Source organism: Phallusia mammillata, chromosome 4, assembly GCF_965637545.1.
Source record: "Phallusia mammillata chromosome 4, kaPhaMamm4.hap1.1, whole genome shotgun sequence".
Lineage (NCBI taxonomy): Eukaryota > Metazoa > Chordata > Ascidiacea > Phlebobranchia > Ascidiidae > Phallusia > Phallusia mammillata.
This window is the reverse complement of record NC_137255.1, coordinates 20,754,257-20,771,529: the sequence shown is the minus strand read 5'-3', so window position 1 is coordinate 20,771,529 and position 17,273 is coordinate 20,754,257. Positions and strand designations below refer to the sequence as shown.

The 17,273-nt window shown below is 36.3% G+C and overlaps 2 protein-coding genes across 4 annotated transcripts in view; one reads left to right on the top strand and one right to left on the bottom strand.

The window, feature by feature from the left end:
• Nucleotides 1-16,854, bottom strand: part of LOC145224359 (ELKS/Rab6-interacting/CAST family member 1-like) — a 38,456-nt gene extending 21,602 nt beyond the window's left edge. For 2 of the 3 annotated variants that reach the window (XM_080090838.1, XM_080090836.1), the window contains exons 1-6: nucleotides 15,583-16,854; nucleotides 7,564-7,691; nucleotides 7,097-7,263; nucleotides 6,750-6,835; nucleotides 6,497-6,640; nucleotides 2,975-3,111 (exon numbers count right to left, since the gene is read on the bottom strand). In XM_080090838.1, coding sequence (XP_079946964.1) covers nucleotides 2,975-3,111; nucleotides 6,497-6,640; nucleotides 6,750-6,835; nucleotides 7,097-7,263; nucleotides 7,564-7,691; nucleotides 15,583-15,678 — 758 coding nt within the window. In that variant the 5' untranslated portion in view covers nucleotides 15,679-16,854. The remainder of the gene's footprint in view (nucleotides 1-2,974; nucleotides 3,112-6,496; nucleotides 6,641-6,749; nucleotides 6,836-7,096; nucleotides 7,264-7,563; nucleotides 7,692-15,582) is intronic. The other variant, XM_080090839.1, reaches the window with a different exon arrangement.
• On the top strand, nucleotides 8,769-14,352 carry LOC145224360 (uncharacterized). Its single transcript, XM_080090840.1, has 10 exons — nucleotides 8,769-9,105; nucleotides 9,468-9,670; nucleotides 10,293-10,420; nucleotides 10,686-10,777; nucleotides 11,102-11,174; nucleotides 11,350-11,510; nucleotides 11,646-11,762; nucleotides 11,985-12,801; nucleotides 12,962-13,079; nucleotides 13,549-14,352. Exons 1-10 carry the CDS (start codon nucleotides 8,994-8,996, stop codon nucleotides 13,744-13,746), a joined length of 2,019 nt encoding a protein of 672 aa, XP_079946966.1. The 5' UTR covers nucleotides 8,769-8,993; the 3' UTR covers nucleotides 13,747-14,352.
• Nucleotides 16,855-17,273: the final 419 nt, after the last annotated feature.

Sequence of the window (17,273 nt, the reverse complement as noted above, 5' to 3'; positions counted from 1 at the left end):
TAATTAGTTATTAATTGAGGATAAACCTAGCGCCAATCTTGCCTGAACAGAGACTATAGGCGGTAATGCGTTAAAACAAAGTTCTGCTTGTGTAAATGTCAGTGCGTCAATGTACAAGGAAATATTGCATTTTTTAGTTTAAAAAGCGTGTAGGTCTGTCCAATGCTAATAATTGGTTACCGAGAAAAAGCGAAAAAATCAATCGCATTTCAGAAATATGCTAAACACGGCAACGGTGGCGAAGAAAACACTGGAAAGCCGTCCTGCCGTGAACCCTAGAGCGCAAATTGTATGGACGCTGTTGCACTGTGACACAAACAACGCAAGAGTGTCAAAACAAACACAACAACAACACGAACCGCTAAACTATATCATTACAGACAAAATTTTGCACCAGGAGTTCAACGTGGTTTACAACAGTTTCTAAAATAATCAGTTTTTACAGGATATTTTCCCCCAATACCACTGCATTTTGACATCAATGCTTTGGCTGTACATACGAGTTAACAAGAATTGTTTCAGTTATAGTTCAGCTAGCAATCATTGCAAGGGTATATTTTACCAGTATGTCCTTTGGATGCTGTTAAGGTGGTCTTGCTTGGGCAATGCTAGTGGTTGTTTTTATTAAAGAACCCCTATTATCGCAGAATTAATTTTGATCCATAACAAGCATTACAAAATTACAATGAAAACGCCAAATAATGGCCAGCGGTTAGTTCTTTCGGCCACTAAGCGCACGTAAATTCGCTTATGAAAACGCATTACACCCATTCCTTGCCATGCTATAATGTTACATCTTGGGGCTAGCTTGGAACTCTTTTTAATTTGAGATCTACGATATGTCTTGTTATGTGTTTCTCACTTGTTATTCTTTTGTCCGTTTGCTAAAAAAAAGTTTGAAATTCCCTGGCCTTGGCGGGTAAAAGTATGGAAAGCGACGTTTCTCCACCAAAAAAATAATGACCCTTATCAACGGTGGCAATTAGTGGCGGAAGCCCATTGCTAGCAATGTTGCAAAAGGTGGTCAAATTGGTTGGATTTAAAGTTTAAAAAATGTCCAAGAGAACTTCCCAGCAAAGTATATAATTTTGGTAGATCTTCGGCTCAAAGCAGCTAGTGACGTCCGCGCGCAATGCCGATTCGACTCGATCAACAATTCAGTTTATTTGCTTTGTCTGCGATTGCGTCACTAAAGAGCATCCATACGTACATCGTCGCGTGATTAAAATTATTTACCACGTAAAGTTCGCGTGTCACAAATGTGGACTGTTTTTCAATGGAGGACAAATTAAAAACACTAGGTGACAAGCAAATTTTATTGTTGTTTGCTCTTTAAAGTTGTGGATTGTTATTGGGGTTCCCGAATATAACAACAGGCAGTGCATGGCATGTGCGTATCGCCCTGTGATAGTTTTTATTTAAACTTGTAACCTCCTGTGCAGCTGGTATTTGTGAATGTAAAAACACAAATCCTGGACCGAGGCATATCAGAAGACATCAGCTTAATATTAATCGGGATCCAGAAAATATTTCGATAACTGTTTCGTTGCTTTAAAATATGGGCCATAAAGACAATGAAAATGCAAGTGTCCCATTCAAAGACCCGATTTAAAGGAGAGAAACAGTTCGACAAAAGGTTATGTAGAGTTTTAATCTAACAAGGAGGAAGGAAGGACAGTTTCAGCTTGTGCCAGATGGAAGGGCATTGATAGTACAAAAACACAGCAACAGCAAGTGTCATATTATTAATCTTATTTTACTATGTGACTTATGCAAACCCTTTGCACTTCCATCTGGCACGAGCTAAAACTGTTACACCAAGGGTCATGTAAAATACCAGAAGTATAACGTGGAGTTGGCAATTTTTCTTGGCAAGAATTCGCTGACGTTAATGTCAATATGACGGCGCAAATTTCCGTGTTAGGGTTTGCTGTGCGTGCGTCGGGTATAAATGTCGACGTTACTTTCAAAAGTTTTAACATTTCGGCTTCGCATTGCGTAACGGGCGTTGCACGCAAATGGGATTTTTTTTTCGTGCCACGTTCTGTGTTGCTGTTTTTTTACAGCTATTTGCGTCTAAAGATCTAATAAAAACAAAGATAGGAAGTTGGTACATCAGGCAAGCTACAACTCAACTTAAAGCAATTTAATGATACAAGGGGGTTAACTTCTTTAAATAGCCATACCAGTCATAAGACTAACAGGTGATAGCCTTATATTAATGGTGCCATATAGAAAAGCGCATTTATCCCAAAATTTGCATTTTCAAACCTTGACTGCATTGTTTAACTTAGCCTTTAAAGAAATTATAGCTTCGAGTATTCATTGTCCTGGTTTTTATTAATGCACCATCATACAATTGATTACTAATAGGAAGTAAATCAAGTGACGTACACGTAACCGTGATGCAAGCCACAGTTACAATCATAAGCAAGTGTTTAAAAGCAACTCCAACAACGGGACTTGGTTGGGCCCAACCGGCCTCGCGACAACGATTTATCGAACACACGATCACAAAAAACATTTACGTTGATTACACAGAGCTACTAAACAGCTGAAACCGGTTTTAGTATGTAATCTAAGTTAAAGCTATCAAAACTTAGGATATAGGAGTTTTGAGGGTTACTGCTTTTTATCTCATGTACTACTACTGTACAGTACAGTATAACACTGTCAAAGGAATAGTTTCAATTTTGTTTACCAGGGCTCAAGAACAATACGTTTAAGAAGCCAAAATCTTGGCTGCAATTGTACCAACAATTTATGACCCAATTTGGTTAAGAGATGGAATGTACAGCATGCACCAGAAATAGAATGTACAGGTTGGTTGGTTTCAGACGTGGGTGTATGTGGCAACGTTTCACTTCACTCGGTCAAAACAACAAACCACCTTCTATCGACGCCTTGCCAATTTTACCCCCCACGCACTTCCAGTAACTAGTAAAGTTTTGTTTGATTTGGGCGGGAAACCAACCTTGAATCGCCGCTGATTCCCGAAAAGAGGCTGGGGTCGGATCGCTGCCCGGAAGCGTAATCATCCTGCAAAAGTTGGTTGAGGTCGCGTTGCGCTCGAAGTTCATCTTGAAGTGCTTGCATTGTGAGTTGGGAGTGCTGAAAAAATGTAAATACTAGTAAGGCAGAGCATTTGGGATGAATGGAAAATTAGCGTGTAAAGTAGTTTCTGCTTGTTCACAAAATTTGACAAAACAAGTATCAAGTCCAACAGTGGTGTGCAGCAACCGAAGTTAAATAAATGTTACGCAGGACGACAAACCAAAAATTGGGAAAACAATAGGCCTTCCCAACCAATTTTGAAACGAGATTTCACAATTTCACGAATTTTGCACCAGTTTTGTGGAAATCCTTATGTTAAAACAATACAGTGAAAAACATACTCAAGCCGTCATTCGATTGAGCGAGTGGTAGGCTGTGGATGTAAACTTCTAACCCCACCAGCGTAACCAGCAAATATGTGCAATGACGACGCTGCACCCATTAAGATTAACCTGTTCTCGCGCAAAAAGACACAGGTCATGATATAATAAGTAACCGTTTGATAAGGAATGTAACAAAATATGCCAACTGGCTCAAAGAAGGATGTGATTGTATGCAAAGCGCCTGTTTAAGGGATTGGAATGACTTACACAATTAGATAGTTCTTTTTTGATACTCATATACTTGAAGCTTACAAAAACCTGCAACCGCTGTAAACCAGTATCCAGAAAACAATCGTAGATTAAAACTTAATTGCTACACAACTTGCTCTTTGTGTCATGCAAAACCGATGAATCACATTTTGCAGGAAAGTTGTTATTCACAGAAATATGGGGCTAGTGACGTTTATAGGCCAAGCCATTGTACGTACGTCCCAGAAAGTGTTGTGAAGCAAAGGTGAATCACATTTACGCACATGCAAACGGCCAGCACGACGTTCGACCCGCTTTCCTAGATGAATTATTTACAAGATCCAAAATCGTTTCAACGTCTATAATCGATAGATCCAGACTGCAGAGATTTTAAACTCGATTGAGTTCATTCGAACTGCCAATAAATACGAAGCAACAATTAATTCAATTTCGGGGCCATTTGTTAGAAAAAATTCAATGATTTTTTTTCGATGTATTTGAATTCAAGCATTTTTTTCAGCAGGACAATACTACCAAAAAACTTTTGTTATGTTTATTTTGGATTATTGACAAGTGTTATTTTTATAAAATCTCAAGTTCGAAGCTTTTAGCACAAGGTCAAAGGAGATCTTTAGCAGTGATGCGCCTAAAGAGGGTGTTATCCTACTTTTGAACGTGCCTTTTTGGCAAGAACCAGTATACACAACCAGCAAATGCAAAAGAGACAAAACAGCACCACGCCCATATTACACCCCTTTGGGTGACGATCAACGAATGACGTGGGTGCGCTGGGGTTTTAGGTGGAAAAGTCGGCGAGTTTCTCATAATGTCTGGCTCGCTGCTGGGCAATGTCACATGATCAATGATTTGCAAGCCAAAACGATTGCACATAGTTTCCGAGAAATGAGTGTTTTGCAGTTTAGATTCTAAAGTATAGGGTTTGGATAGGTTTTCGCGTTAGGCATAGCTGCACATATTGCATAGCTGCACAAAAAGTTTGGTAATCTCAGAAAAGCATGACATGAATCGTTAGGGCTCAAATTTTCTGCAATCCGTTGTTTTTTAATTGATGACTAAGCATTTTTGAACCAAGTCTACATTTTGGAGTCAATTTTTTCTATGCCATGTACAACCTGGGCAAATTCCCCCTCGTGGCGATGCTACATGATGAGCAGGCCATTACTATGCAAAGTCGTTTGTCTGCGGGCGTAAGACACAGCATATGACGGTGTCGAAAAGTGTCCACAAATATCTGCCACCGTCAGCAACGTGCGGCGTTTGCGAAACACGAATGCCTTGACTCACATAGCGCTGTGATAAGCGTAATACAGAGTCGGGACAGGATCTCCGGGGCTTTGAGTTTTGAAAGCAACGTTACAATGCAAATGGTACATGAGAGCCGTTTTCGCTTGCTATGAAGCATAATAGCTACAGGGATCACATACCGCGAATTTGTTTATTGTTTGTTTCCTGACAATACGAAACAGAAGTTCGCGTAAATGAAGCTTGAACCTCTTCCTAGTTCCGGCCTATGTTTGCTTTTGTTTTGCCAGTGGATTAAAGACAATGACCAGTATTTCCGATTCTATTTTGGATTGTTAAAGTGCTGAAACACTAATTTTCCATGATTTAAGGCATAAATGCATACGCTTCTTCGCTACCTTTAAACTGCAAAACGAATAGACTACAAAACTTGAAAAAAGAGAAACAGTGGTCGTCAGTTTAAGCCCTGATGTAATTGGTTTTAATCTATTACTTAAACTATTGTTAGACAACTTCCTTTTAGATAAATTAAAAAGCAGTTTTGTAGTGCTGGGTTTAAGACGGTTTCGAAGAGTAAACTACACACATATTTGCAAGATTTGGAGCAAAAGACTTTCATCATACCTAATTCTTCTGCGTTTTACTTCAAACACTATTTTTAAGCCACAGGTGTTTATGCATTGAGAATCGCCCTAATTTGGTGCTGGGTAAACTCTCCGCAAACCTAAACTGTAACCAGAGCGGAAGAGTCAGCGTCAAGGCAAACGTTCAATAGTTGGGTTCCTTATTCAACCGCAGCTGCAGAGGTTACAAGAAGTGACGCCATTGTCTCGAAACGCAGTTCATTCTGACGTCACAATGCATAAAAACACCACAGCGGAACAGAAAACTTTCGGAACCCAATCAATCAATCAAGACTTACATCGATGTCGAGTCTATTTCGCGGCAGTTAATTAGGTCCAGTGCGCCCATCTATAACTGTTTAGCTGTTTAATTTATGCTTGCTAATTAAACGCAGCACTGTTGGCGATAGATCGCCGAGTGATGTACGCGACTCTAGAAATAGGCCGCTGTGTATATTTTACCCCGAGCTGATCGCAACATATTTATATGTCTGTTTCCTGGCATGTTAACTTCATATAAGGGCATGTACATTAGATTTGTATCCTAAAGGCTGTAAAAGATGACGTTGGCTATATTAAAAAGTCAGTCATGTGATAATTATCTTTTCATGCAGTTTTATACCAGCGGTATTTGGGGCGCAAGGCAAAACCCGTTTTTTAAATGTCAATCAACCCTAATTTAACACAATACAATTTTAACATAGTAAAACAATTACCAATATCTTGTGTTGTGATGTGATATAATACTTTTTATATGGTTAGACTAAGAATATGGATATTAAAACAAATAAGACCCAAACAATAGTAAAATGCATTTAGAGTTGAACGTGCATTGATAGTTTTGATGAGGCAATGTCACAAAATAATAGACAAGTTCGCTTAAAATCATACAGGATTATTGCTGGCATGGCTTCAAAATGTTTGTGCTTGATTAAAAACGAAAATTTTTGACTTGTTATTGTTTGAATTTACACCCGTTTTTACCTGGTTTTCATCTTGGGCAACTTTAAACTGTTCTCTGAGGGCAAGAATTCGGATGCTTTCTTCTTTTCGTAGAGATCTCTCCTTTTTCAACTCCGGACTCCAGAAGGTTTTAATGCTGTTCATGTTAGATTGAAGCTTGCTCTCCTACAAAGTAAAACAGAAAAATAAAATTATCAATCAGAGAAATTTTATGATGTAAATTGGGTGAAATTTTGGGAATGAAAACAGGGACCATTGAAATAAATATTTGTACTTTTAAGTCAATCTCTCTTCGAAGAGCTTCATTTTCTTGTTGAAGTTGCAAGATGTAATCACTGCCACTGTACCGCTTTCTTTCATCTGCAAAAAAAGTAAATTGAATAGAGCATGAAAGTGGCTCAAAACTTAACAATACAAAACATAGCAATTACAGGTTTTCATTATTATATTTTTTAATATAATCACATGTAATCATCTATATCAGCTTGTTGTTATCTATTATTAAATTCATTGTCAGCCTTAATCAAGATACTTCCTCAACCAAACTTTATGATTCGGTTGATAATTTTATGAATGATCAATGACAAACTTCAGTTTCACGTCACATCAATTTATATATACCTGTTCCGGGACCATTCACTTGTAGAGTACTGCTTCCCGCAGTCTGGCCACCACTTCTCCTGTTTACAGACGGAGAATCAGACGTTGGGCCATTGGATGACGTTGTATTGTGGTTTGTTGTAGCAGAGGAAAGGTTCGGAGTGGAAGCCATTATCGACGGGCGAGCTCTTTAAAAAACAAACGAAGTTCCAATTTTTTTCAAATTTTTGGCTCAGTCATGGTGACCTATGTTATAAGGAAATAGGTATATTAACATTATTTTGAATGAGTTGTGCATTGTTTTATCAAGTTTAGTGAACAAACCATTTGGGAATATTAAGGACAAGAGTATGTATTATAAAAAAGACAAGAGTATATAAATAAGCTGCAGACAGTGTGCACAGTTTTCTTATAATTTGGTGATAATGTAAGGCACTGTTTGACCTGTTAATGTATGACTGTTTCTAGAATTAGGTGGAAAATCTTACCTATGTCTGCCAGGGTTGGAGTTACGATAAGCTGAGAGTGAGTTTAGTCTTCCAAGAGTTTTGGAGCGCCCCTTTCCTTCAAACTGGTTGGCATATGAAGGCCGTGTTGTGTAGGCAGCATTAAGTGACTGTTTCAAAATCAATCACTATTATAAACCACAAACATTCTATTATATTGAACAAACAACCACAACATTCAGACAATACCTACAACATTAAACATCAATGTAGTATGTTATATTGTAATGTTTAGGAAATATTGTGTGTTCAAGTGTGGCAATTGTAAAACCTGGTAAACTTTTGCTTTTCTTTAATTTTGTAAAAATGTGGTGCAACATGCATTGCATACATGTATTATGTAATACTCTAGGAAAAAATGTAGTACATATTTAGCAGGGCTTCTTGGAAACCCAAAATATCATCATATTGCATCATGGATAAGTAAACAAGCCACAACTGTCAACTTGAAAACTTATTAAATGAGTCAAAATACCATAATTCGATACAATGCAAAATGCATGGAAACAACAACAAAACAGGAAGCATCAATTCATTTCTGTGTGACATCACAATCAACCTCGTGTCTTCTTTTCCGGCTAGCAACGACGACGTAATCAAACCGAACATAATCAAAACAGTGATGGCAGAGAGCCAGTTGTGCTATGACTAACTGCACTGCATTGCACAAGGAATAGTAGAAGCTGGAGAAAAAGGGGGCTTATGCATGTCATGTTGACAAGTTGTTATAATACCACAAACAGAATTTTTACCATAAGTTGGACCTGCAATGTGACAATAACACATGGAAATAGCTGAGTGCAGGAAATATACCTCGGCCTACTTTTTAAAACAGTTGCTAGAAAAAAGGCAGATTTTGTCCACATGTGGACAGATGATAAGAGAATTTAAGTAAGTAAAGGGGCAGCAGCAAAGAACAGTGTAGAAAACAGCTTGTTGAGAAAACAACCTGCTGGAGAACAAAGCAAACAATTAATACACAGGCAATGTCCTGTTATTTATTAGCCGAGATAAGACAGCATGGTGATCACAAAATTATTGATTACAGCAGAAAAGACAATTTTAGATGTAAAGTATTTTCCTAATACACCAATTCAGCCAGTGATAGCAAACAAAAAGACAGCTGTTAGGAAATCATTTTCCTTCCTTTGGGTTGTTGGGACTAGAAAGATGTGCTTTTCCAGCAAATGAACATAAATTTTAACAAATTGATTCGTATATTTTGTTTGAAAAATGAGGGTGTGTTCAAAAGAGAATCTAATTATCCACATAAGCTGACAACTGTTACCTAATTTTTATATGCAATTGCTAAAAACTTGTTATTTTACAGAAAAAAGAGACTTTTGTATTTAGTATGAATTTTTCCTACTAAACTAGAACGTAAAAGCTAAAAAAGAAAAGGACTCAAAAGTATGAATTCTACCATTGTTGCAAAAATATTTGGTCCAGTCAACAACATTAAAATGAATATGACAACTACAGAAAGTGAAAACACGGTGGACATCCTATACACACAAACACCAGGTAAGAAAATTAAAGTTTTTAAATTTTCATTTAAGTTCATCAAATTTTAGAAAAACTTTTGTAAAGCGATTTTGAAGATAGATAAGGTGGGCAACATTCTAGATGATTGTGCATTCCAAATTAAGCATTTTTGATACTGTGCATAACATGTGCATGCCCACACATTTCCTGTTGCTGTGGCAATTTATGTGCGTCACAAAACATGGCTTCATGTCTAATAGGAAGTGAATCACTATACGAACACTGTCTCATAAGTTAACAAGCAGATATTAGCCAACTAATCCATATCTAGCACCAATGCAATGCAACCCAAGAAAACTTGACAAAAAGTCTAAATTTAAAATTGTTTACTTATTTTACAGGTGACTGGAGGTTTATGGGGGTGTTTTTTGGATTTCTTGTCACTGTGCTAGGAGCAGGTGGAAACGGTCTCACTGTTTGGGCATATGCAAGAAACAAAAACCTACAGACATCGTTCAACATCCTTATTGCAAATCTTTGTCTGGTCGAAGTGGTATTCTCAGTTGTGGTGATTCCCCTTACACTGCCTGGCTTCATAACTGAAGTAAGTTCCAGAATGAACACAAATTTCCACATATCAATACTTATTAGGACAAACCTGCCAGGAAACTTATGTAGCAAATCCTCACACTAGACTTTCTTATCTGTACACAGCTATATACAATAAATCTATCAGTCTCAGTATCTGATCTTTGCTATGTGCAATTTTTATTTATGAGTTAACCACAACTTGTGTTGCAGCCTAGTGATAGACTGTAAACACATTTTACACAAGCCTAACAGGTTCTTGCCATCAATAATTCACAGGTAAAAAAATCTTTGCAAGCCGTCAAATAGTAAACAGCTACTGTACTGAAATCATAGCATGCACGGACATAAAACACAAGACAAGCACTTGACATTTATGCAGCTAATGGCTCTGGACTCTAAAACACATTTTGTATCAGATACTAATTGCTCAGGATTTAAAAGCCAATAATAATCAATAATCTGGCCGTGAAAGATGAGCACTAGGGAGCGAAATGATGGAAAATCAATAAGTCACCTTTTACACCCTTGGGTTCTTTAAAATTGTAATGTTGGCATATCACACAAAACGAATCATTTCCTGAATTAAATCAACATGTAGTATAGCTAGCTCACAGTTTGCAATTTTTGTCTTGCAGAAATTGGTTTATCCAGAAGGATTCTGCTCATTTGTGGGATATCTTTATTACTCCTCACTTGCATGTTCACTGCACAATCTTGTAGCAATTGCAATCAACAGATATATAGGAATCGTAAAATCTGAAGTGTAAGTCAAACTAATAAAAGTGACACAAGGCTACAATAAACATAAACTTTATATACTCATTTCACTCATGATAACAGTTTGTTTAAATGTTGATAAATTTAAATGCCACTTTAAATGCAATTTTGTTCTCAAAACGCTACTCTGCAAATCTGTCTCTAATCATAGTGTATCATTTGAATTCCAAATCTATCAAACCTCAAACCACTGAAATTAAAAAAATATGCAACATAGCCATAAAAAATACATGCATTTGTTTTCACAACAGATATCAGCGCCTTTTTAGTGGCCGTCGACTTGCAATATGCATCGCTAGTATATGGATAACCGCACCAGTTCTTTATCTGCCTATTATAATTGGTAAGTTCTCTTGTTACTATATAATCTACACAAAAACAGTTTGATCGTAATGATATACATTCCATACATACAAGTGTAAATTATAGGCCTTCATTCACTCTATATCCCTTTCCCTGTGGGTACATCAATGTATATCTACAAAATTTACATACGTCAAAACAAACTGTAGTATATTGAAAACACAGGCAATAATATCTGCAACTTTATACAACTTTAGCATAAGTTCCACTTCTGCTAGGTCTATGTTTAAAGAAACTAAAAGCATATTGTTATGTAAATAATATATATTTGTGCTGTACATATTTAAATGAAGTGTATTTACAGGAGGTGCAATATCTTGGGATCCATCTTCCCTTCGCTGTTCTATTGGAACTGCTGTTGTATCAGATGCTGTTAAGTATGTTATTTCAAGATGCATGATCTAATAGAAATGCCTGTGGCTATTTTGAAATAGATGCTCTGATAAACGTGCCTAACCTTTGCTAAAAAGTTTCTGCACTGTAATTAATTCTGTTTGATGAAACTGTTTGCATTCCTTGTAAACACAAAAATAACACAGACAAATTCACCAGGTGGTACAACATGGCTCTGAACATCGTATTTCAAGCTGTTCCGCTTATCATTCTTATTGTCGTATATACTGCTATATTCAAAAAAGTGAAGGAGGTACAAAGGAAGTTGAAACATCATGGAAGAGCAAGTTTTAGAAAAACATCATCAAAAACTTTCAAAGGTAAACTCATACTGATGCAGCCTTCCATTTTTTAACCTACAAAATGTACTTAAAGCAAGTAGTTTTGTACCACTGCATTAAACAACATACAATCTGTACAGTTAAATTTCTAACAGTTTTATGCATTCATTGCAGCTAGTATATCAATATCAAAGACACCAAAGTCTGGCAACACAAGTGAAGATACTGGGGATGAGTTTAAACCATCAAGTTTGATTGAAGGTGTTGGTCAAGGCTTTAAACCAATCATTGGTAAGTAAAACATCAATAGTGCATAAGTGAATCTGTCCAGTAGGTTATAATTTATTGTTGAATATATATTAGCTGACAATTTCAACAGACTCAAATAAGGTATTTATAAATACAAACCACTAAAGATATTAATTTCGCCCACAAAACACATGGCATCATCAGGGGTTATTCAAATAGAACGATTATTTTTGAACATTTTTCATGCCATAATCTGTTGTTTAGGTGACAAAAGCAGCAACACTGGACACAGTGAATCTTCACATGCAGCACATGATGAGAAGTCGTCACCCACTACATCTCCCCTTTCCCCAGTTGAACTTGACTACAGTACTTGTCCTACTGCTTCTGAAGATGAGGAATCAGGCAGGGAAAGTCCAGTAACCAAACCATCAACAAAGAAAAGAAATAGCTTGTGGACAATTCTGATGAGAAACAGTCAGAAAATTCCAGCTGTTGACAGCATGGCAGAGAGAGATATGACTGGCACTATCAGTAACAGCTCTGATCACAATTTGTCAGAAGATGAAGGGGACACCACTTCAAAACTACACACAGAAAACGAGAAAGAGGAAAACCAGGTAGAATTGAGAGAAAATCGGCTTCAAATTAAAGACATTCGTCGTAAAAAGTCGCTCAGTGCGCCGACACTTCCCAACCTTGACTTTTTGAGTGTTGCACCAGTCAATGTGTCAATAAGTAATGCAAGCAGCCCTGGTAAGCCAAAACTGCAAGTGAGTAATTTGTCAGAAAACGACATGTCTGACAGTGAAAACAGAATGGCTCGCACCAGATCAGCATATTATCAACGAAATGGAGATGCACACAAGTCCGTTAGTTACAACGATGTCAGTCCTCTAAAAACGAACACTTCCTGGTCTCTCCGATTGCATCCAAAAAAGAAAGAATCAGCGAGCAGCCTTAACCACAAGTACGACAGTGACGATGAAGTTGTCCCTAGAAGCAGAGTGGGCACAATTGCAAGAAAAATTCATGACCGAAAAACCAAGGCAAACCGAAAAGAGCGAAAGCGAAGACAAAGGTGAGCAAATTTGCATGTGAACAAATGTGTTGCTAAAACTTATCCAAAATAGATGGGAAAACATATTTCCTCTTTTCAAATATAAATGTATGCTAATGTGATCTAATTATATGCACCATGGTTTGCAATGACAATGTAATAAAACTATTTTTGATCTTAGGCACAGGATGCTGAGGAAAAAACATGCTCGAGAGCGCCAACTGGTGTACAGCAGTTTGACCATCTGTATTGCCTTTGCCTTGTGCATTCTTCCAACTGCAATGCTATACTTGGTTCTGGTAAGGAAATTTGCATACAGTTAACTGATTTAGCTTACCTCTACAAAGGTTTTTTTTAAAGGTTTGGTTTGGGTGACCGCTAAGTAGTTTTAAGAGACCGCAAGTGTTTCTTTTAAATACCAAAAACTGTAGTTGTAGTTGCAAGTCCAAATTTTGGGAAACCGCTGGAGAAATTTGGGGGACCGTTTCAGTCCCCCAAAACACCTTAAAAAAACACTGCCTCTACATATATAATATAAAAGTTAATTTTCCGAAAGTATACTTAAACCACAGTATAACCAATTTCTGATGTACTGACACAATAATACTGTTTGATGCAAAATGTCTTCCACAGACCATCACACTACTGAACAACTACCCTATGTAGTCTCAATCTTTAACAACTGCCATAAAATAACTATTTTCCTATTCAATGCAAGATTTAATTACTCTACATAGTAAACCTAATTAACCCTTCATCTTTGTGTAGGTTCTCTTTGGTATCACAGTTCCTGCAAGTGTTGGTATGGTGGTTGCATGCATTTCATGGCTTCATGCAGTCGTGAATCCAATCATATATGGCTATCTGAACTCACAATACAGAAGGGAATACACCCGAATTGTCCACTGCCTAACTCAGAAAATCTTTAAGAAAGAGAAAGACCAAAACTGCAACCACAAACGGTGATATGCTGGGCAAAGCAAAATGTTAAAAAAATTGAGGTTATTCTGTTGAATCAGTCGGAAGAGGAATTTATGGGGGGTTGTGTACTCCAATGAAAACAGATACACTGATACAGTGCTCATGATACGAAATTTCAACAAGTAGCAAACTCAAAACAAGAATATATATCTAACGCACTGCAACTTTCTAACAAGTTACGTTGATTTGACCACAAAAAAAACAGACATACGCACAGGATTTTCAATAAATACATTGTTTGAGGAATGTTATGTGTATATGAAATAAGCTATGTGTATATATTCACCACATCGTTATCCCAGACACAACATTACTCACATGCTCTACATGCAACTTTACACATTACAGGTGTCATCATAAGAGATTTGCTTTACCACTGAACATGTGTACATGATAAAATTGCTGAGCATTTTTTTGATTTTTGTGCAAGAAGACATTATTATTATTGATAGACCTTTCATACTGTGGTTTTGCGCATTTATGTAATTTGAAATTAATTTTACACTGAATTGTGTTAATCATTTTTGTATTTTATTTTTTAAATTAAGTTCTCTATCAGGATAAAAACATTTGTTTTGTTTACCTATAAATAAAACACAATGCCTAAAATGCAGAATTTCTCTTGAGACAAAAATATTATATACTTTTTGCAAAGTTTTTCCAAACACTTTTACGATTAAAAAAAGTTCATAGTTTTTTTTATGTTTTATACATCCTGGGAAAATCATGTCTACAGGATTGAAAGTTTATGGTTTACTTTCAAACAATTTATAAATTTGTTAAGAAACAAAACTGGCTTTACCAGGTCTTGCCTGAACATACATAATTATTTTTTACCAGGTATTTACCAGGTCTTGCCTGAACATACATAATTAAAGCTTTGTTTGCAGAACTCTGGCATATTTTGCCCTCACCACAAAAATGCACTGTGGCCTGTTTAACCACCATAAAGGTCAACCTCTTTTTTGGTTTCCATGCTAAGAAGAGAACTGTAACATAACATTTTGTGTAAATTTGTGCCCAGCTTAAAAGCCAATGTAATTGTTTACAATGAAATACCAATTCCACGTTATATCAGGAATGATGCATATTCTTAAAGTAGGATAAAACAATTACATACCAAACACAGCTGGTGTCAGTTTAGACATCAAACATGCACTAGCATTAATGCAGTGGGATAAGGTACATAACAGGGGTCTCAAACACGTGGCCCGCGGGGTGCATGTAGCCATCCAAGGGTTTTTGTGCGGCCCGCGATGCAACTTTTAAAAGTTATGTGTTTTAGTTAGGCGGAATAACCTGTCAGGCCAGTGAATTTACATGATACAATCATTCTCTATTGGTGGTATATGCAACGTTTTTACAGGTTGATTGAACAAGCCCATTTTTTAAATCAGCAATTGTGATTGTTGTGTCATACTTTATACATTGTTGCGTCATTGTAGGCCATTGTTTCCACACAAAGCAATATAGTTGACACTCTCACTTGGATACACTGTATATCTGTTTGTTATTTATTACAATACTGTTTTTAATGTAGCTAATGGCATAAATGAACATTTTACTTTTTGATCTTGCATTTTTTTTTGTATATCGATAGTGCGGCCCCCAACTACTTAAAAGTTTGTTTTTGGCCCCCAAAGTAGTCTGAGTTTGAGACCCCTGGTATATAACATATATATGTACAAAAGTAATGGTCCAAGTTTATGATATTGATATGTATGCAAAACATTTTATTTTAGAATCACAAGTTACAAAAACAAATACACAGACAACAAGGGGCAAACAGCAAGCCTGGCAAACCAAACGACAATAAAAAACCTGTATATTTTCCATGGATAAAGTTTTTCCATTAGAAGGAGGGTGAGGTCTGCAATGCCCAGCCAATGAGCATTCTTCACTATCATTTTCAGCCATTCACACAGAATAAAAAATGTATGCACTGATTACAAACCTACAAATCTCCAAAAGAGACACAACCAAGACAAAAGTGCTGAAGCTGATAAAAAGACTCCATTAAATATTTATACATGTACAGAACAGTGTCTGCCAGCAGCAGACGGCAGATAGAAAATAAAAGGGACTTAAAATGTTTAAACCTAGAATACACGAGTTTACACTTTACATTGTGCCTGTGCCATTTTGTATATTCTGTTAAAACCTGTCATATCATATGGCCAATGTTTGCAAAGTTCATCTCTACAAAAGCAAATACAAAACCTTTTAAGAGTTTGACCAAAGAGGAAAAGGTCAAATATAAGTACATACTAAAACATTGCCACATTATTGGTAATTGTTTTTTTTAATTTCAATTAAATAACAGACCATGCACAAATAATAAACCGGTATGAACCCATGTTGTAGAAAAAAGGGTGCAGGGTTTCATAACCAAACATTCTATTTGCGAAATTATCAACAAAATCTTAACAACAATTTCAGGAACAAAGGAAAATCAATTTGACAAAAAATTATTCAAGCTTGAAAACTCCAAAGGCATTATAACAAGGTACTCTTCATAATCTATAAATAAAGTTATGTGATTACACGCTTGTTATATGTCAAGATTGTTGTTGGTCAACAGATTTTATCCCAATATAAGCTTATTTAATTTGTCACTTGAATGAACTACTATGTATATGGATGTTTATCTTTCGTGCAAATTGTTTTAATGAATTAAAAAGTACATTTCCAAACATCGATACAGTTTTTTGACATTTTTATATACAATTAAACATGAAAGAAAAAAATAACAACACAAAACATGACCAAATGCATTAATTACTGCCTGAAAAAAAAACAGATTACAAACCGGCAAATACTTTCTATTTCTACTTATATGGGATGATGCAAATTGCAAACCCCTCAACCAAATAACATGTGAAAAAACTTCATACCACTGACGATTGAATGGTAAAAGAATAAATAGACACATGTTTATTCCAAAATAAACCACCTAACACAAACAAGTTGGTGGTTTGTTAAAAGTTATTTTACAAACTAAACGTGCTGGGCTGCTGGCTACGGTTTTCAATTTGCGTCAAATCAATTTTACATGACATCCTTAGAATTAAAACAGTTGCAGAAACGTTCTTAATAAGTTGTAAACATTTTTTATTTCGAAAAAAGTCAAGAATTTTTTTAATTTATGATTTGTTTTCGCAAATTCTTCAAGTAAAATACGCTTCGATTGTTCTTGCTAAATGATCCGTGACAGACCTTTCCAGACCTAACACTTGGGGGTCACGAGAGTATTAGACTTTCGCTTTTTGTTGATATTAAAACGATTAGCGATCAACCACTTTGCCAACAAGTGTTTACCTTCAAACAATTAAAATATCTACTACATTAAACAGGATTACTGTGTTGTTGAAATACTTGTTTGAACAACCCTTTCCTAAATTATTTTTTGTCAGAATGTTTGCTGCGCTATCCTCTGACTCCCAAGTATGGATCTATTGATGCACTTTTTCAACATGTGTTAGTTGAAAAAAGCTGTGTATTTAACCTTGGTG

Bases quoted from the DNA above. Each gene is read 5' to 3' on its own strand.
- LOC145224360 (XM_080090840.1), top strand. From the start codon at position 8,994: ATGAATTCTACCATTGTTGCAAAAATATTTGGTCCAGTCAACAACATT. The intron at 10,421-10,685 runs GTAAGTCAAACT...TTTTCACAACAG, and splicing joins GGAATCGTAAAATCTGAAGT to ATATCAGCGCCTTTTTAGTG. The intron at 12,802-12,961 runs GTGAGCAAATTT...TTTTGATCTTAG, and splicing joins GAGCGAAAGCGAAGACAAAG to GCACAGGATGCTGAGGAAAA.